Here is a 21,856-nt window from a genome sequence, read left to right as displayed (position 1 = left end):
AGGAACGTTGACAGGGTCATAAGGTCAACATGGGGAAAGTCAACAGGGTCATAAGGTCGACACTGGGATTTTTTACTGGTTTTTGAGCCGACATGTGCCAACAGGCGGTATATCATGCACTACCATCCACTAGGGCGTGGTGGGAGAATACAATAGTGTGCCCGAAGCATGGCGAAGCAGTGGTGCTACTTTTCAGTGTCCATGTCGACTGTGTCAACATTCTGGTAAAAAAAAAAAACTGTGAAAAACCCCATGTCAACCTTATGACCCTGTTGACCCTCTACTCATGTCAACCTAATGCTTGTCTACCCAATGATCCTATTTCTTTTCTTGAATAGTTGCTGAGAAAAACATCTCTAGAATACTTTTGAAGCAAATCGAAGGGGGTAAATTTACTAAGGTGGGAGTTCTACTGAAGATGGGATGTTGCCCATAACAACCAATCAGATTCTACTTATTTATTTAGTACCTTTTAGAAGATAATAAATAGAATCTGCTATGGGCCACATCCCATCTGCAATAGAACTCTCACCTTAAGGCCCCCATACATTAGGCCGACTTGTCCTAGGGACAAGTCGGACCCAATTTACCTGCGAGCCGCCCGGCAGCTCCCCGGGAGGCTCACATACAATTTGGCACTTGATGTGCCATTTTTTACATGGGATAAATCGCATGCGATTTATCCCATGTTAAAAAAAAACGGGGAGCTGCAGGGCGGTGAGCAGTAGTGGGGGCGGGCAGCGGCAGTAGTGGGGGCGGGCAGCGGCGGCTGCGGTGGTGGTGGGGGCGGCCAGCGGTGGTGGTGGGGGCGGGCGGCGGGTGCGGTGAACGCTGCTGACCTGGCCGGGCAGTGTACTTACTTACATAACAGCAGCGGGGACGGGCAGCGCAGTGGCGGCTATTATATTTTGAAAATACTTGTCAAATGACCGGCCGCTCTCTGATTGGCCGGAGAGCTCTCAGCCAATCAGAGAGCGGCCGGTCATTTGACAAGTATTTTCAAAATATAATAGCCGCCACTGCGCTGCCCGTCCCCGCTGCTGTTATGTAAGTAAGTACACTGCCCGGCCAGGTCAGCAGCGTTCACCGCACCCGCCGCCCGCCCCCACCACCGCTGGCCGCTGCCCGCACGCACCACCGCCCGGCCAGGTCAGTCAGCCGGTGCTCAGGGACCCGCTGCCCGCCCGGTGTCTGCATGCATATGCCTGTCAGGTGGCAGGCATATGCATACAGGGAGGTCGGATGATCTTATGTGCTGACCGTCCGACCTCCCTGATCCGGTCCGATGCGCACGGGACCGCGCATCGGATCGGATCAGACATCACACACATACGATTTTGGGCCGATTTCATCCGATTATCGGCACCAAGTGCCGAAATCGGATGAAATCGGACCAAAATCGCATAGTGTATGGGGGCCTTTAGTCAATAGACCTCCATAGTGTTGCGTAGAAAGTGTTATAAATGATTTAGTTAGTTTATGCATCTTGCATCCTGTGCAGTATCTCTGCCTGAGGGGAATGCAGTTTGTGGGTAACCGGTCCTGGAGAATAAACAATTCTTTTTTTTAAAGGCCTGACCTCTATTATTAGTCTAACGGGTTTGTCTAAGCGCTTATACCTTTTTTGTTTTAGAGGAATTTAAAAAAAAAAATGTTTAAACAAATGACTTCCGTAAAAAAAGAATGAAGATCTGTTCTATGAAGAGTCACCATATCACTGAATATATCAGCTGATGCAGTTATTTTTTTCCCCAACTTCACAAACATCCTTTTTATTTTGTTTCTGTTGCCATATAGTTGAAGGCTGGGTTGTCAGTCATTTATAGTGTGGAATCCAGACTGCTGTGATTCCCCGGCTTGCACTAGCATTGCTGTATATCAGATCATGTGCTTCCAGTAACAAGTCATAATGAGTCTAGGCATTGACTCCTACTGTATGCGCACATTTCCCTGAATAAGCTGCTGATTGTGTGATGTGACTGTGAGCCAAATGTCACATTAGCATATTTATGTATTATGTAAACCTCTGAGAGAGAATTAGGCTTATCAGCTGTATCCGTGGTTGCTTTAAGTACAGGGTTAAAAAAAAATAGTAAACCTTTGTAACCATTATTTTTGCCGAAAGGGACATTGCTTGTGTTTTGTGAACTGAAGATGTGATGTCATTGGAAAACTTTCTTGTTTCATATTAGCACAAATATAGCACATATTGGGCTTGATGCTCTAACCCAGAAATGCGGTAAAAACCCCGTTATCAGGGTTTTTACCGCATTTCTGGATTCTCGAACCTCCCTCCGCAGTGTCAGCGCTGTGGAGGGAATCCCCGCAGAAGCCTATGGGCTTGTTACCGCAGCGCTGTGTGAGGGATCCATGCTCTGTGGCGGCTTCAGCGCTCAGTGCATGCGCAGACGGACTCCCAGGTTTCAGACCGGGAAGTCCAGCGCCGTGGCTGCATCACAAGGGACAGCTCTTATCGCAAGTGCTGTCCCTTGTGTTAATGTTCGCATATGTTAGAGCATACTGTATGCGATCATAACTATGCGAAGCCCGGCGGAGGGGCGCTGCGGATGTTAGAACATCCCACCCACTGTATGTGGACCCAAAGCAATCTGTATAGGGTTCTATCAGACTAGATGCATCTGTCGTCTATGACTGCATCAGGCTGTGTGTGCCGTAATCAAACAGGTCACCACCTTTTACTTGTTGTACCGCCAAAAGACTGGGTCACAGTCTGTGTGGTCTATTTAAGACATTTGTTTAATAGGATTGAAGTTAAGACTTAATATTTGAACTGATTTGTGTCAAACATTTAATTAGCAAGAGTAATAATGTGCAGGAATGTTTTCTTGCCAAATTATAGTGTAATTAAAAACCTATCTTCTACTAAGAAACAAAAGCGCCTTACTTCATAGTCAGAGGCGTTCAAAGGTCTTACTTGAGGTCAGATATTGAGAACGCTTTATTCATATCGGGCATTATTGTCCATTATGAGCTGCTTCGTGCCATGGTACACCTTACTAATTATTTACATTTAGTTTACAGGCACCATAATATTCAGCGGGAGCAGTCTGGTAGTTTTGGTATTCCATTTTTTTTTTTTAAATCATATGTCATAGGGGTCAATTCTATTCAGAACAATGTGAATGGCGCCAGGAGGGAGCTCCCGGGGGTATTGTAATCGGAGCTCTGCTAACGCCCGCTAGCGAATTTCTGCCTGCACCACTCCTAGGGCCCGGGCACAAATACGACAAAACTAGGGAAGCAAATTTGGAAAATGCTGGTGCTCTTGACTAAACACCCGCGAGTACAGGCCTTCTACGAACTAGCAGTGCACGGATTTCAATAAAAATAACAGAACATGATCATCACACTCATCAGTCCTCTGATAGCATTCTCTTTATAACTACATTTTCAGCTTTCTCCTCCTGCCATTTAGCCTTTCTCTTCTGAAAGATGATCAGGCTTATGATCAGAGACGCATGAGACTGATCTGGGAGAGTGTCTTGGCAATGGGGTATGAGGAGTCAGAGACGTCTGTATGTTTTTTCTGTCTCCAGCGCCACAAATTTATTTTTAAATTACCAGTGGACATGGGTCCTGATTCAGAGTTCTTCATGTAAGGGGTGAATGTGCAGTCTGTTTGATTATCGAATGATTGCACATGCGTACGGAAGTGCAGTGTGCATGTGCGAGTTCAAACAGTGACTGCACCTCACAATTTTACGGACCAGTAGTCAGCATTTGGGGGGTGGAAGGGAGAAAATGCAGTCGTGCCTAGGCATTTTAAGGGAGGGTGTGTGACGTCAGTGCCGGCCTCGGTCAGCCTCATCTCTTTTGCATTCTTGTGGAAGTCAGATTTTCTCACATTTGCACAGACTGGAAAAATAATTAGATGGTGAGTAAATTGTGGGCATTATTCTGGTTCACTCTTAGAGGCAAATTCCTTCTCAAATGGACAAAACCATATGCACTCTAGGTGGGGCAGATATAACAAGTGCAGATAGAATTAGATTTGGGGGGAGCAGGGCACAGTCTATTTAGTCATTTCAAATCACATGAACTAAAGTGGAACTAAAAAGTTTAACACAGCTGAATAAAAATGTAAAAAAGGTTAGTTGGTAAGAGATTTGTGCTAACTCTGCCATGGTGATATGTTTTGTATAATGCAGCAATGCTGTAATCCTCCCGTTTAGCTGCTTAAGGTATCCGATAGGTACTGCAACCTGTCCCAAATCTGTAACCTTTTCACAGATTGAGTGTTAACATTTAACAGTGTTACAGTAACGGGCATTAACTAGGCTATTGGGGGAAGTCTGCAGTACAATTGAATAGCTCTGGGCGGTAAAGCTCGAGGCTACCTCCAGTTGTCCAATTATGTGCATTGTGCATTGTACATAGTACCAAAAATAATAATTTTTTCCATGATTTTGTACTAAATATCATTTGCAGGGACAATGACAGTGATAACCGCTGTCCTTGGTAGTTACATTCCAGGGAAGATAGAGGAGTCTTAACACTTTTTTTTTTAAACACACAACTGTGCATGAAAACAGTGCCAGTTTCCAGGAGGCTGCTGGAGATAGATCGTAAGACGGTGGTCTTCAACCTTTAATCGGGCGTGATTTAAACTCCTTTAGAGCTTCTAAAAAAAAATAGAAAAATGCCCCTTACACATATGCCACACACCGTAATACTTATTACACATAATACCACACTGCAATGCCCCTGTCACGATATGACACACACCTCAATGCCCCTTACACAAAATTACCCCAACACAATATTACCCTCACCGCAATGCCCCTGACACAATATTCCCCTCACCGCAATGCCCCTGACACAATATTCCCCTCACCGCAATAACCCTGACTCAATATGCCCCACATCGCAATGCCCCCGACACAATATGCCACACACCATTATGCCCCACAGTAAAGATTCTGATTAATCTTAAATGACCTGCTCGTTCCCAGGTTATAAGATTCAGCTTTGCTGAAAGCTGCATCTTCTTGTGGTATCACTGACAAAACTAACGCTGTGCACCATCAGACGCTAGAGGTCAAAATGCCCTCTAGCGTCTGACTCCTCCAAGTGGTACAGGCTGGCAGGGGGACTGAGCTGTACAGTCAGGCAGGTGGAGGAGCGGTACGAGCAGAGAAGTACAGGTGGGCAGAGCAGTATGGCCGTCATCAGGGGTCGAGCTACCCGGATCGCTGTGGTAAGCTAAGAGTAGCTCGCAAGCGAAGGGTTGGCAACCCATGTCGTAAGATCTCCTCTGTATATGCCGCCATAGGTATAAAGTGGTTTACACTATCGAAGGTTGACCTAAATCAATGGTAACAAACTTAGCATTGTCAGAGCTGTCGTTAAGTTATGATGGGAATTTTTTTTTTGAAGTAGGACCCTTAAGCAAATAAAAACCTAATTAAGATTCCATGTGGTACCAATTACTGAGATAAATAATACATCTGAAATTAATGTAGTATTATACACAAAGTTTGCCTATTATGGTGTCTGACTACATTTCTGTCTCAGGAGGGTGGGCATTTGATATTGCATCAGGATGGAAGCCACAATGATTGGTTGTCAGTCTCCTAGGTAACAAAAAATCCAGTCACGAGCAGGAAAGGCGATGAAATCATTTGCACAGGGATCGTAATCAATAGGGACTTTTTTGACCTGTATCTGCTTCCTCTTACTGACATAAAAATAAGCTGTGGGTGGTATGCATGGTGTACGCAGAGGTGTACTCGCCCTCATATAAGTAATACTGAACATTTTACCTTCATGCTTTTTAAAAGAAAATTAGTGATCATTATTTTGTGGATCTCAATATGAAAGGTTGTGGGGACAGCGGACAGTATTTCCCCTGTGAAGACAGGCAGGCATGTGTCCATGGATTATCATGGTGGGGGAAGTCTGCACAGGGATCCTTTTGTAGAAAGGCTGTTTTTTTTTGTTTTTTGTTTTTAAACACGCTACCCATTCTAGTCTATGTATTTGGGAAACCCGTGTGTGGGAGCATGTATCCTCCTCTTTCCATTCTGAAGTCTCTGATGAGATGTAAGAACAGTGCTACTAAAAGCTCTTTGGAAAGCTCTCTCTCCCCTGAGAGGGATACGGGCAGTGTGATGCTGCAGGGAGGGGGAGGAAAGGGTGGGACCGGTGGAATACAGGAAACCATGTGGCAAGGTCGCTCCACGGGCCCCAGCTGATGTGAATGAGAGCATTGACAGAAGCAAATTAGTCAGGCTTATAGAGTCCTGTCACGAAAATGACAGTGTAAAGTACATTTGGTTCCCCCCCCCCCCCCTTTATTTTTTGCAGAATTCACCCTCAGCCAGTTTCAGACACTTCTTCTTCCCTCTTCTAAGAAAATCTGTTGGTTTCCTCTTTCCTCCGTGTTAATCCTAGCCCCATGTCTGTTACTCCTTAGCACTTTTATTTTCGCATCACAGATCTGTTAGGGGGACGCATCTGTTCTCGCAGCATTACTTAGCCCTCCGTGTGAATGAGGCACAGCGAGGGCCGCCAGCGTGCACACATCTGGACTCTGGCTCTTGTGCTCAGTGGTTCCTTTTTTCCACAGTCTCCAACTGATTGGATTAAACGTCTTTATGCTGTGGGAGTCTGAGTCCAGCATTGATGAACGCCAGGGTAGAGTGGAAAAGGCAGATGACGTCCACAAAGGAGTGGCTGTTTCTTTCCCTCTTGTGAGTTGTGATTGGAAATAATAAACTTAAAAAAAAAAAAGGAGCTCAATTCAGGCGGAATATGGGGACAGTATTTTTTTTTTTTTTTTGAAAGCTTCTGCAGCAGTGTCTCAGATTTCACTTCTAAAAAAGACCTTGCCCTGGATGTGAAAGGGACTTTACTGGAGTTTTAGTCCTCATTTCTGTGTGCCTGTGAATGAGATGCTGAAGTCACGTCTAGACAATAACTTGTATTTTGTTCTCGCTCCGTCTTTTATGGGACTTGCAGAGGCTGTTTGCACATCTGTAACACGGAGGTTGGTTTCGGCATTGCACTTGTAGGTAATGTGCCCGGTTAGTGCTGTGAGCACTTTATTTTGGGGGAAGAAAATGTTTGTACCTGTCCAATCACAAAAGGATTTTTCTCTGTCGAGGAAAAAAGTGATGTTGTGACTCTTTACTTTGAGGAGGAGGGAGAGCTGAAGCAGCAGCAGCAGACTCCTCACATGTGTAGCATCTACTGAGCAGTGGTCGGACTGGGACAGTCCGGAGCATCCTCTCTCTTTACTTCAATACTCTGAAAGATGTATGAGAGATACAAAAGACGATACAGCCTGTGCGACATATCCAAGGTTGACAGAGCTGTTGATGTGGTGCTATTAAAGGTAATGTTCATTGTCTGCAACTTGCACCCTGTGTTTTGCTTTGTATATTTGATACTGTTTTTGTATTTCTTCATCTTTATTATTCTTTGTGTTGGATGCAAAACTATTTGTTTTATGCATTGGTTTAGAATACATTCTGAACACCTTTTTGCTTATGTGATGTTTGTTTGTTCCCAACCTATCACTGTTTAGGATAACAAATAAACCTGGTCACTTTGTTTTACCTCTTTTCCTATTGTTGACATTTTAAAGCTGGGAGTTAAATCCTGTTTGCCACTGTGTAGTCGTTCAGAGCAGATGTTCCGCAGTCTGTTTGTTTTTTACTGCCAAATTATTTGTACAGATTTTCTGACTTTTTAAAAAAAAAAAATTATGCTGGCTCCAGTTTATCACAAATTGTTAAAGTGTTCTTGAAAGTGCAATAGTTTTATTTTACTGAAGAGCTCTCGTATGAAGTTGTCTTATAATATTTTGATTCACTGCTCGTCTAAATTTAGCCAGTCAGAAGACAAATCAACTGCAGTCTGGGAATGTTCCGCTCTTAACGGTTTTTGGAGCCTGGCACTGTTTCTGGTATAGTACATATAGGGCTGTACTGGAGCGCCAATAGCCAGTCACGTAACACATATGCTGGAGGTATAGGAAACTTGCTGTTATGTATTTGGCATAAAGTATAAGTAGCTATTAAGACCAGAGAGATGTTTCTAGATTGGTTCATTGACTTAATACTTTAAAATGCTGGATCCGTCAATCTAAAAATTGTTTACAGACAGATAAACTTGAGCTTCATAAGCAGCGTATAACAGAAAGCTACCAGTTTTCCCTCATTTCAAGACTCTTGTGTTGTCAAGCTTTGGAAACGCCCCCTTTTTTATTACCTATGGAAACGCCCTTCCTTTTTATTACCTACCAATCGCACAGCAGAGTTTCACTGGTACTTTTTAAATACAGGTCATACTTTAAAAAAAAAAAAAATATCATAATAATGGACCATACACACTGGGCGACTATGCCCTGCGTGTACGGACAGCGATGATGACAATCATCACTGCGGGGAAAGCCTTTCCCCCTGCCTGGCGCCGGGGGGGGGATGGCTTTGCATAGCAGAGCGCTATGCAAAGCCGTCCTGAAAGCCGCTCATCTGCTGGTATATCCAGCAGATGAACGGCTTTCCCGGCGATGTTACGGGAGCGCGCAGCAGCGCTCACCGCTCATAGCCGGGCCATACACACTGGGTGGCTTTGAGCTGAAAGCCGCTCAAACCTCATGTTTTTAGCGACTTTCAGCTCAAAGTCGCCGAGTGTGTATGGGCCTTAAGAGTAATTCAAATGCAGAATGTAACATTGCAGCAAAGTCTTTTGTAAAATATGTCAGTTTGGGCTGATGTCTTTAGAAGCATTTAGGATTAGTACTACAATTTTTTTGTTTTGGCCTAGGTGAGCTGTGAAAAAAGTCTGATACTTTAGGGTGCCATGATTCGAAAATATTGGAAACCACTGCTTTTATCCACTGCAGATGGGTCACTAATGCTGGGTACACACTAGATGCTGCCCATGATGCCATTTGGGATACACATTGTTTCCCTGCATCGGCAAATGCATGGACATTTTATGATGCCGCTAATGATGTCCAAGGGGAAGGACATGAGCCCATACCAAGCCTTGTAGATCTCTTTTTATGTGAGTGTTTTTGTTTGTATGGCCATGTGTGTACTTAAGTGTGTCCATGTCTCTATATGTGTCTAATTATCCTTTTATATATTTAAAAATATTTTTTCAAACTACATGCAATAGCCGTGGTCGGTTCATCTCATCAGCGCCTCATATTCTCACTAACTTAGCTAGTGGAAAAAGGTATTCGGGTGTGATAAGGAAGGTTACAATTGCTTCCTATATGGGCTGCAGCAGAGATAAATATCCACCCCAGGATAGGGGTATCGTTTACTAATTGTCTCGATTAGTCAGAAATCAGCGCCGCATATTTTTGTGCTAAGACTGCTGCTGTATGTTGTCTTTGAACTGTCTTTTAGTTACGTTCTCATGAAGGGCGAGAAGTACTAATCCTTGAAAAGTGATAAAATGGGGAGTGATAAACCACCAACCAATCAGCTCCTACCTGTCATTTTTCAAACACAACCTGTGACATGGCAGATAAGAGCTGATTGGCTGGTGGTTTATCACTCCATTTTATCACTTTTCCAGCTTAGTACATCTGACCCAAAATGTTTTATTTTTATTGTTATAAGATTGGTGGGTATTTTGGAGCAATTTTGTGAAATGACCACGAAGCTCCGGGTACCCCCAGCAGATTAAGTTTTCTTAATTTATGTTTATGTAATATGTATGATTAAAGAGAGTCCACTGAATAGGTTAAATAGTATTTCTGCATTCAGCACGACATGTTTTCCTAGACCTTGATTTGTACTGGCAAACAAGATTACCAAAGTAGAATACAGTTCCTAGCAGTGGTCGAAGTGGGGCGGTATACGGGGGTATGCCATACCGCCACTTTAATCTGAAGATAAAAAAAAAACTTTTTTTTCCCCCTCAGGATGCTCTCTGATCACTCAGCAGCGCATATTGTGCTTTTGTAATACCCCTGTACAACGGGGCAGTCTGGCAGGGGACGTTGATGGACAGGGGGGTGTCCGAAGGTGCGCACTATATTCACTCTTTACTTTTCCATACCCCCACTTCAAAATTTCCATACCCCCACTTCAAAATTTCCACTTCGACCACTGGTTCCTAGGCTGTCTTGTTCAAAGCAGAAAGAATATGGAAAAATTTACACTTTTCTCTGCTTAACTTGAGTTTATTTTTCCAGAGAAATTCAGAACTTGTTTGTTTATGGATTTAAATGAGTGTACAAGCCATAGTTTGTTCAGGCCTGCAGTGGTCTATCACACAATCTCTTTGATGCCTACTTCTCATCATAAACCTGTGTTTATTTTGCAAGACAAACCAAGCACTCTTTTTAGATTTTGGAGTTCTAAGTTATATAGTCCACATACAGTAGTACATCACATGTGGAAATAGGTTCCACAACATTTTTAAAGCTTTATGTTCTTTACTTACATTATTCCTTTTTAGTAAAAAATTGCAGTATATTCTCTCAAATTTAAAAAAAAAGTGCAAATTTGATTATTATGGAACCTGAGCCCACTACTAAATCGATCTACTACACATGTAGTTGTAAAAAGAAATAGGATCTGGTCTACTGGAGCCAAAATAGCTTGAAACAGGGATTGGCTGGTTTAAAACCACCGTGGTTTAAATCAAATGTTTTTTTTTTCTTTTTTAAATAAACAGTCTGGTTTTTCTTTATAATGTGACTTCTTTATATAAAAAGGCCTATTGTTAAGGGATTCCCTGGTATTTTTTATTGCTTGTGATCTTCATCTAAGTAGGCTGAACCAATGCAGTATATCACACACACAACAAAGATATAGAGAGGTGAATCAGATAGGAGGTGCTAAATTCACCTAGCATGAAGCTTCTCCACCAACATCCCCATAGGACAGAAGAAAACCACAATTAACACAAACAATCTTAAAGAGTAAATACCACAAACACATTAAACAGGCAATACACGGAAACACCTCATGGTTTAATCTCCATGTTTACTTCTTGTCAAAACCTTGTGACCTATCCAGTGCTCCTTTTTTTGTATGTGCGTTACTCTGAAAAGTACTTTTGCATGGTTTAATTACGGTAGGTTTAGTCTAACATTTGATTTATTTGAAATATTTCAATAAAACCAATCAAAGCCAAATAACTTTTAATGCTGGCCACACATCAGACCAACTTTAATCCAACTAGTTGGTTGGATGGAATAAAAATCTGGTACTGTATGGGAGCAAATGTAATTCGTAATTCAGTAATTTGCTCCAAAAATCTGGAAACGGACTAAACCTGTCGCTCAGACAAAGTAATGTAGTTGTATCTGTTTGATTTAAATAATTTCACTAAATGTTTTTGTCCATTTTGGACATTTGGATTTGTGAGCATATTGCTCTTTGTCATATGCTCCCATCCAGTACCATATTTTTATTCCATTCAACCAAATAGTTGGAAGAAAGTTGGTTTGATGTGTGGCCAGCATAAGAAAGCATTAAAATATGATTGATCAAGGTTTCTAATACATAGCAATGTTTCACTGTAATATTATAACAAAGGAGATTACTTTCTTTTCCAATAAACATTAATGCAAATTTTTTTTTGTTTCAAACAAAATAAAACCATTTTTTCCCCAACCCTGGCTTGAAACCCGTACCAGAAACACTGGTAAAGTAACCAGTATTGTGTAAGCTGAATTGTTAATAGGTTAAATTCTGTTAACACAACCGATAACACTGAAACCCAGACATTCAATTGCACTGACCTAATATGCACACCTATAATGTCAACTGGTACAAACAGATTCATGGTGTTAACCGCATAGTTCATCTAACAATCTCTGCTCAAAGCTAGCGGTTTGTTTCTGCAAGGGTAAATGAGAAACACAGTGAGTTCAGCAGCATATTGAACTTCCCTCTCACATTAATCATGGCTGCCATTTTAAAGGGGTGTTTTATTGCAGAACTGGGGGAGGCCTGGTTAAAAATATTTTCCCAGTGCATTTCCTTATGCTCCACAATGGTAATATACAAGTAATGTAGTCATTGGATAACACCGAATGCTGCTCTTATATTTATGTTTACAATATGTTTCCATTTTTTATGTAGATTAATAGAGAGAGTTGCTGTTCCATAGACCCGTGCCCACATCCAGTCCTCTTGGATTCGAAGCAGATAAACGACTCTAAAGGTGGGTACACTTTCTGTTTGTACTGCAACATGTGAGCGCTGTTTATTTATTAAAGAGAAATAAAATATGTTATCTGTGGCAAAACAAAATATTCTTTAATGAAACTGGAAGATGTATTGTGAAAGAAAGTAAAGTAATTCTTAGCGCTGTGTACAATGTAATCCTATGATTTTATTGATGCATGCAGAATCCATCATTTAAAGCAGGCATGTCCAACCTGCGGCCCTCCAGATGTTGTGAAACTACACATCCCAGCATGCTTTGCCGTAGTTTTAGCATTCCCTAATATCAAAACTGTGGCAAGGCATGATGGGATGTGTAGTTTCACAACAGCTGGAGGGCCGCAGGTTGGACATGCAAGATTTAAAGTCATAGGAATTATGGTACCCATAGCACAGGGTGCCACCTGCCTTAATGTTCTTTTTGACAAATTGAACTTAAGGGAACTTGTGGTATATGCCAACACTCTAGAACCGGTTAGTACATAAACACAGTACTCTAGGCCAGTGGTTCTCAACTCCCGTCCTCAAGTATCCCCAACAGTGCATGTTTTCCATGTCTCCACACAGAATCACAGGTGAAATAATGAGCTCCACCTGTGATCTTTTAAAATGTGTCACTGAGTAATGAGTGCACCTGCTGGGTGACCTGGAAGCCGTGCACTGTTGGGGGTACTTGAGGACCAAGGTTGAGAACCACTGCTCTTGGCCCACTATCAGTCCTGGTTTTAAGTGTAAGCCATACTTGAGCACAGGTGACTTAATTAGTACCGCTGTAATTTTGATCTAAGCACTTTGTGTGGATACAACTAAACCCTGCACTGTTACCCGGACATTTATATGCTGGAGACCCCTGTTCTCACTGCTAGGCCAATTCCCAGGTGAAGCAGTTCTACATGGTAATTTCCTTTAAACACAGGTTTTTTTTGCAGTGTGAACGGTTCAGCCTGTGTCGGCATTCCTGGGTCTCCAACCCGGTAAAAAGCAGGGTTGGAGACCCAGGAATTTCGACATGGCTTGAACCATTCACACTGAAAAGAAAACCTGTGTTAAAGAGCAAATTACTAGGTCAACATGCTTGACCCGGGAATTTGTCTAGCAGTGAAAACGGGGAATTAGAAAGCTAAAGACATGCAGGATATGATACTCTATTGAATCTCATATGCTGAATCTAAGGAGCTGCTAATATTCTTGGCAAGTATACAATTAAATCAGTATCCAGATGGCTGACATACACTGTCAAGGTTGACAGCCAAAATGTCAACATACATCTGGTCGATGTTTGACAGTATAGGTAACGTAAAAAGCTTTTGATCATTGGTAAAATATGTTCCATACACACAAAGGGGGACATTTACTAAGATGTGTATTCTACTTCACATGTGATGTTGCTATGGGCAACCAATCAGATCCTGTCTACTCTCTTATGGCCCTCCAAATGTTGTGAAACTACACATCCCAGCATCCCTTGCCATAGTGTTAGCATTCCCTAATAGAAAAACTGTGGCAAGGCATAATGGGACTTGTAGTTTCACAACAGCTGGTTGGCCATAGTTTGGACAAGCCTGTTTTAGAGGGTGCTAAATAAATAAGAAGTATATTCTGATTGGTTGCCCATAGCAACATCACATGTGAAGTAGAATTCACATCTTCGTAAATTTTCCCCAAAATGTCTTGTGTGTGTGATAGCACTATAGTGTTCATTCTCGCACCCGCCATCTTTGAAAACCCATGCAGTTCCTCTTCCCTGCCTGGGGTGTCGCTGTCTGCTGTAGTGCTGGTACTCTCTTTTTTACTAACGATGCCCACGATCAAAATCGTGGGCGCCGTTCTAAGTAAAGAGTACCGTAGTGCTTCTATCACAGTGTGGTCTGTGATTTGCACGGATATGCAAACCAGACCTTTGCTAGAAACACCACAGCAGACAGCGACACGCCAGGCAGGGAAGAGGAACTGCATGGGTTTTCAAAGATGGCGGGTGCTAGAATGAACACTACACTACACTATGCTATTGCCAGCATGTATCATAAGGTATATGCTTTTTGATGTATCTTGATAATGATGGAAGAGATGCTCAGAGTCAGATTTTTTTTAAAGCTTTTTCTGAAATAATTACTATCACCCAGGGCTAGATGGTAATTGAGGATACAAATAGTCCCTGGGTTTCTTTATTTTTACTACTTTGCCTCTTCACTGTTCTGTAATTGATTGTATCCTTAATCTAGAATGCTGCACTTGCATAGTATTTTTTATTTTTTTTCTATCGCTTATCGTTAGTTGTACTCTATGCAATGTTCCGGGGGAATCTGTGATGGCGAGGATTCTCACCTACAGCGAATCCCAGGGCTAATGCAGCAAATCGGCTGCGTTTCACCGCGGGTTTCGCTGCTTCTGCAGCAAAATATGCAGATTCCCCCTCGCTCCCAAAATGGAGCGAGGGGGGTCAGTTGACTACAGTGGGGGCAAGTAGTAACAGCGAACAGGCAGCCCTGCTCGCTGTCACCGCTCGCCCCGGGCATTGTATACTTGCCAATGACTGTATGTAAAGTAAATATATAAAATATGTCCATAATGTGTCTGTACTCATAGGGCCAGAGGTCAGGCACCCACGTTGGTTATATTGGCTCTATATTTCAGATTTTGTGTGCTGCAGCTTATCTGTTCCAATTAGGTTCTTATTGAGTAAGATGAAGAATCTCCATGATTATATACGCTAATAAAAAAAAAAAGTAATGCGCTACGGAATATATGTGCACTATATAATTAACTGGTAATAAAATAAATAAGAAATATCCGTATTAAGAATAATGTTTAGAATGCTTATTCATCTGAATTGTACTAATTATAATGTAAAATTATTGTTAATTGTAGTTACTGATTTGACATTGAACATTCTGTTTTAAGCTTATAATTGACTATACATGCTTATATGTATGCTAGTGTCAAAATTACTCTTGTAAGGTGGCCAGTATTGCTTAACAGACTGGCTTGTTTGTAGGTGTTGGTGAGTGGGACGTAGCCCGCTGGTAGGGTACATGCTAGATCCCAGTTTGAGAAAGAACCTTTCACGCCCAGGGGAAGGAGCAAGGCCGGTGACTGGGCACGGTCACTAACCACACAACCACCTATTGCCTTAAGTAACAGTGCCTGAAGTGTGGTGAGTGGAGCAAGTCCGAAAAGGTCCATTTGGGCTCCCATGTTCTGACTTTTCTCCTCCTCCGTGACATCAGAGGTCCTTACTCCAACTAGGCCTAACCATACTGTTTTAGTATAAGAGGATGTGGTCTGCAACCGGTAGCTGTGGGTGCAGCTAATGCACCACATATGCTGCTGACCACAATGTCTGTATAGCCAGGATAAAGGGATTCTTATGCATTTTATGACAGGTAAAATGAAAATGTATCTGGATTTTAGATAGCGGTACAGTTAGAAATCTCCAATGGCTTTATTCTTTGTAAGGGACTGCATGGAGTGGAGACTGACACCAGTGTAGTGATGTAAAGTTGAACAGAAGACTCAATAAATTGGAGGATTTCTATGGCCTTTGTCAAGTTTATAAAACTTATGCTGGGTACACCCCAGAACAATTTGGCCTCAATTCCCCCAATTTAGATACAATCTTGACCAATTGTATGTAAATTGGGCATGTTTTGGATCCAATCTGATCTGATGCGCACCCCCGCTGGTCGTTTTGCAGATCCTACCTGCTGCAGTCAGGATTTGTCCCTTCAACTGGGTACAGAACGATCATGATCGTGAGCAGATTGTGAGACAGTCATACAATGGTCGCACGATCTGTTGGAGCGCACGATCTGATCATGATCGTTCTGGTGTGTACCCTACATTAAACAGTAGGAGTGGTTAACTAATCAAAGACAATGTTAGGGTACTTTATATATTACAATAATCTATTAATCTAATGTTTGACAGCAGCCAAAGATAATGTGTTTTCTTAATCTGATCTGTAAGATCGGAGTGGTACTCCTGATTGCTAAATGTCTAACAGTCCCTTTCCCCTCTGTTGTACAGTGCAAATCGCTGTTCTGGTAAAGCCATTGTTATGTGCTAATTATTTTCACAGAGGCCTCTTCCTGCCCTCTGTGACTGCAGCCATTTACTGTACGCCTCATTATTCTGATGACGGTTGTGGAGGTTCCTTGTGAAATTTCCATGGGAGTGTCGGCTAACAGATTATTTACAGCCAACTTTTCTGCCGGTTACTAGGGATGTGTGCACTCTCTCCATCCATCTGTTAATGTGCCTGCAGCTGGCTGCATGTCTCAAGACACTGCAGAAAGGAATATTAGTCCTTTTTAAAAGTTAGCAAGAAACATTATATATAAAATAATTAAAATGCATTTTTTCCCCCGTGTGATATATTAGGGTGTGAGCAGTTTCTGGAGAATGCACTGGACACTCAACACTCATCTCCACAAACACTGAAGAGGGAACTGGCTGGCGACACAGACTTGTGTTACATGCCCCCAGAAGTACTGGATGAAATGGTGTTCACAAAGGTGAGGAATGGAGAATTTTGCTTAAGAAATATTGGTCACGGTGATGGTGCATTTGAAGTACTGTAGTACTGGGTTCTCTACCATTCCTATCTCCTCCATCAGGAAGCAGCAAATAATCATGGTCTTATGAGTCAGGGTGAGTCAAAACATGAAAATAGATTTCCTGTGTATAAAACAATGAGATCAGCGAAGGTCCGGTGTAGTTGCTGCACTTATTTGTACTTTTTGCTGCAGACACAGACTTATTTATTTCTGCTAATGATCAGTCTTCTGATTTTATTCGAGAGCATCACAATCTGGGGCAGCACGGGCAGTATAATGGTTAGCATTACTGCCTCACAGCACTGAGGTCATGGGTTCCATTCCCACCATGGCCCTAACTCTGCAGTTTCCTCCCACATTCCAAAAATAAACTGGTAGGTGAATTGGCTCCCAACAAAATTAACCCTAGAATGTCTGTGTGTGCATGTACATATCAAACCTCCTAAAAAGGGCAAGTAGAGTTGTTACTAAGGGAAACCGTACAGATGTTATGTGGCATCTATTTAGTACTGTAAAGCTGGCCATACACCTACAGATTTATCTTCAGATCTGGCTGGTCGGAACAAAAATCTGGTAATTTCTGAATGGCAGTTTGTCAGTTTTCTGACATTGTCATTTGCTCTCATCCATAACCATGTTTTGATCCAACCAGCCAGATCTGAAGATAAATCTGTAGGTGTATGGCCACCTTTAATTCTATAGATCTAGCCATTCAAAATGGTGGAGCAATAGAATAATAATATCTGTATTAGCAGCTGTACTCGCCTGAACAGAGCAACACTTGAATTTCTCTGTCTGGCACCATCTAGTGTAGTGGTGGGGAACTTTTCTTCTGCCAAGGGCAAATTGGACTAACGTAACTGGAACTGTGCTAATACATAAAGGATCATATCCCCACTATCCATGTCCTACCCGCAGTGTCCACGTGGGCATGGAGTCAATTTTCTAAAGTGTGGCGAGCCACCGAGCCCGAAGCGCAGTGAGCCCTGCACGGGGACGCAGATCCACGTGGCTCACTGCGCTTGCCACACTTTATATAATTGACTCCATGCCCACGTGGACACTGGGGGTATGACGTGGATAGTGGGGATATGATTGTGTTAGTGGGGGTGTGTGTGGTGTGCATTATACTTACCATCCACAATGTCCCTGCCCGCCGTAAGTAATAACAGGGCGGCCAGCATCTCCCCCCTCCGGCCGCCCGCCCGCCCCGTAAGTATTAGCCGGGCACACGGCAAAGACTACGCTGACAGCGTAACCAAAGCTACATTGTCAGCGTAGCGTGCCGTGCGCCCAGCTAATACATAAGTACCCATACTCCTTTACCCCCCCCACACACACACACACACACACACACACATATACACACATACACACATGCAGTTGCAGGGAATGCTCACCCAGCTAGCTTTATTTATTAACACTTTACCCACTCCTTTCACACCCTCCATCATTTTGGACACACACCTGCAAAGTCGGTCATCAGTCCCTGTCTCGCCTGGCTAGCCGAGCTCGCTTCCGATGGGAAGAAACAATGCCTGAGTGGAGCTGCGTGCTATCTTCAGCTAGCAGCTTAGCAGTGTACAGTAAATATAAGTAGGCAGTGGAACTATAGCGCATTATTTCTGCACTCTGCTAAATTTAGTGATATTTTTCATTAATAATTGGTCTGCTGAATTTCGAGTCCCATCCGCAGTTGCCTTAGTAGGGCTAGACCAAATGATTTTTTTGGGTCGGACGATTCCCAATACTGATCTAGTGGCTGATTCTGTCCTACTGGGTGGGGTCCACAACACCAACTGTCCCATTTGACCTTTTTTTATTTATCATTGGCATGGAGTTTGTATACATAGTTGTTGGTGATGAGCTGGCGGTTTCAATTATCCCCCTTTTATGCAATTATTTTGCAAAATGTCTTTTCTTTGTGTAGGGCAGTAGTCTGCTGCAGAATATCTAGGACACCGAGTATTGGGGCTCTAGTCTTTGATAGATAAAGGGTTAAAATGTATGGGAAATAATTATAATTATGGATGTGATGCCACCAGGAGAGCGGTAGTAATGAACCCAATTTACATCAATGGGAGAATGTATTAATAAAATAAAAAAAAAGTTTTTGCATTGAATAGTAGAAGAGCACAGCCTTGACATGGTGAGGTCATTATCTGTAAATGGCCAGACAGCCTTGCCTTCCCTTGTATACTAATTCTAAGGGCCTGTAGTGGACCTCAGTCATCCACTCCCTAATTTGACATCACGCAGCCTAACTTTCTCTGGCCCCTGTAAACGCCCTCTATTTACGCACTATGCTACTCTGACTGTTCCCAGTTGCTGTACTGTTCTTTTGAAGTAACTAGATCCTGAGTTTATTCGTGGCTGAATACATGCATTGCACTGTTAATAGGAAATAGGGAGAATTTTCCAGCAGACAGGGGTTTGGGGAAGTCTCTGGCCAAGAAAACCAGCAGTATTGTTTATAGGAAAAATAGTTGAGGCATTTTTTCCCCTGTTCGTCAGTTGTACGTACCCTACACACCCGCACTGCCAGCCGGCTCTCCCTGCACCCTACACTCAAGAGATTAGTTAATAAGAAAACAATTAAGAGCTTTGCCTTTTTACAGTGTAGACAAAATCTGCTATTACTTAGCTTTCAATTAACTAGTAACATTGCTGAGGCCCGCGGCGCTGCCTACGCTGTGAGTAGGTGACTGGGCTAGTGGGCAGCCCCTGTCATGTTCTTCCATGTACGATCTGGACTATTTCATTTATTCAGCACATCTGGGACCATTTGATGGTATTGGAAGAAAACCTTTGTAAGCTGAGAAGTACGATCATCAAGAGAGCATAGCGAATGCTGATCACAGGATCTGTATACCAGTGTAATGTGTTTCTAGACTTGCTGGATAGAATTGTAACTTTTATAAACTTCCCAACAATGACAACAGCACAGCTTTCTTCTTTCTTTCTGTTTAGTCTTTTGTGTAGCCTCAATTGATTTTTTTTTTCCTTCTTTGGGTGGGGGGATCTTGCTTTAATGTGTTTATTTGTAAGAGCCTAGTGTTGCTGTGACAGTATGTAGTCTGTTTCCTGTGGAGGAGTCTGTCCATTGTAGACACAGATTGCAGCAGTGTTTCACAGTAGGATGAGTGCAGGATGACATCACTGGCATGTCTGCTGCTCCGTGTGCAGGCTTTTCCTGTCTTCTCCTTCCACAGAGGAGGATTATGGAGCAGAGCAGAACAGATTAGTAAGTGTGTAGTCAGATGTTCTCACCAAGGAAAAGTACAGCACCGCTGCATGACGCTCACTAAGACTCTGCGTGGTCGCGGCAAGTTTGTCAAAGTACATAGTGTTCATTCTAGCACCCTGAATCAAATTATTACCAGTTGTTTTCTGCAGATCTTTACAGAGAATACTTGTCATTCGCATCGGTACCTGCCCCAGTGGAGTTTACAATCTATGTTTCCTACCACATTTATATAAAGGAGTTGCCATCCATATTTTGCTCTATGGGGTGATGCAATGGACAAAACCATGTGCACTGCAGGTTGGTCTGATGTACTGTAAAGTGTGCAGAGAACGTTACATTTGGGTGGGGTGTGTTCAGACTGAAATCTAAATTTGCAGTGTAAAAATAAAACAGACATTATTTACTGTGCACAGAAACAAAATAACTCGCACAAATCTAACTCTCTCTCTCTCTCTCTGCATGTTACATTAGCCCCACCTGCAGTGCACATGGATTTGTCCATTAAAGAAAGAGTTTGCCTTTGCAAACCATCCAGAAATACCTATATAGAGCAACAATTTATTCAGGTGCAGAAGCACAGTTTGCAGAAGTATAGGGGAGGGGGGAGCACCAGTTAATGTTACAGTATATTGTATGCTGAGGAAACTAATACCATTTGCCCATCGGCTGCATGTCACTGACTCCAGTGCTGCTGGCTTGGATGTCCCCTCCCCAGCATGGGCCCGCATCTGTGCACACAGTGTTGCTGCACTTGAATAAATTAAAGTAAACATTTTACAAAATAAGGATGGTCAATTGATTTGATGTCCCGCAACCCCCCCCCCCACCCCCCACCCCCCAAATCCACCTATGGATGCATACGTCGTTGCTGCATCGCTGCCACCATGTGCCCGTAAAGATGAAATGTTTACAAGTGAGATATATTCATGTGTAAATCTAGAACACTCCCAGTGTATTATGGGCCTGGTTCTGGTTGAATTGGTAAGCTGTGAACATCGCAGCTTACGGAATGCCAGAGACCCTGTCCTACCGAACATCTGCCCCCCTTGCCGCTGAGTCCCCTCGCAACCATGTGAGGGGATGTGTATTGAAGACACATCCCCTCGTATGCCGCCGTTGCAGGAGAAATCAATTGATTGTCGCCGACCATCGAATGTGTTATCCTGGGCTCGCAAATAAGTCAGTGGAGGGATGTAGACAGGGTGGGTGGCTGACTTCCTGTGACCTCAGCTGCACCCCCATTGCCATGGGAACGCCCAGTGGTTTCATGGGGACGTCCATGAAATGTTGGGCGTTCCCATAGGTGACACCCATCTCGGCTGCCGCATGCTCCTGGCCAGCCTCGATCCCTGCGATTGGCTCGTCCACAATGCAAGGATTATGCACATGTGTTGGGAACCTGCACATGCGCGTAAGCTATTATGCACAGAACAAAAACATCGATCCCCGTTGCAAATTCGCCAGGGATCGAATGAGTAAGAATCACCATCTATGTGTATATATGTGTGTGTGTGTGTGTGTGTGTGTGTGTGTGTGTGTGTTTCTTACCTGACCATCAAAATGACGGAACAACATAACTGTAATTTAAGTATTGTGCATGCTGCCAGCCACTAGATGGTGCCCAACAGGACAATTCAAGTGTTGTCCTTTGGGGTGTGCATAGCAGCCAGTACTGACTCTGCTGTGCACGCCCCGAAGGAGCAACTCTTGAATTGTACCGTTGGGCACCATCTAGTGGCTGGCAGCATGCACAATACTTAAATTCCCTCATAGAGGTGAGGAGTAGGTTTAGCATTATGTATATAAAATATAGTCTTAGTCAAAAGTGAACACGCCACTCTGTGGTAAAACCAACATCAAAGTGTTTATTCAAGCATTAAGATACAGAC

The 21,856-nt window shown here is 43.0% G+C and overlaps 1 protein-coding gene across 12 annotated transcripts in view; it reads left to right on the top strand.

The window, feature by feature from the left end:
* AKAP13 (A-kinase anchoring protein 13) overlaps nt 1-21,856 on the top strand; it is a 200,581-nt gene that overhangs the window by 115,152 nt on the left and 63,573 nt on the right. For 10 of the 12 annotated variants that reach the window (XM_083184218.1, XM_083184216.1, XM_083184220.1 and 7 more), the window contains exons 10-11: nt 12,081-12,162; nt 16,545-16,678. In XM_083184218.1, the coding sequence (XP_083040344.1) occupies nt 12,081-12,162; nt 16,545-16,678 (216 nt within the window). Of the gene's footprint in view, nt 1-6,382; nt 7,358-12,080; nt 12,163-16,544; nt 16,679-21,856 lie in introns of those variants that run through there. The other 2 variants (XM_083184224.1, XM_083184225.1) reach the window with 2 other exon arrangements.

Source organism: Crinia signifera, chromosome 4 (genome assembly GCF_055691185.1).
Source record: "Crinia signifera chromosome 4, ASM5569118v1, whole genome shotgun sequence".
NCBI lineage: Eukaryota > Metazoa > Chordata > Amphibia > Anura > Myobatrachidae > Crinia > Crinia signifera.
This window is presented reverse-complemented; position numbering and strand designations above follow the sequence as displayed.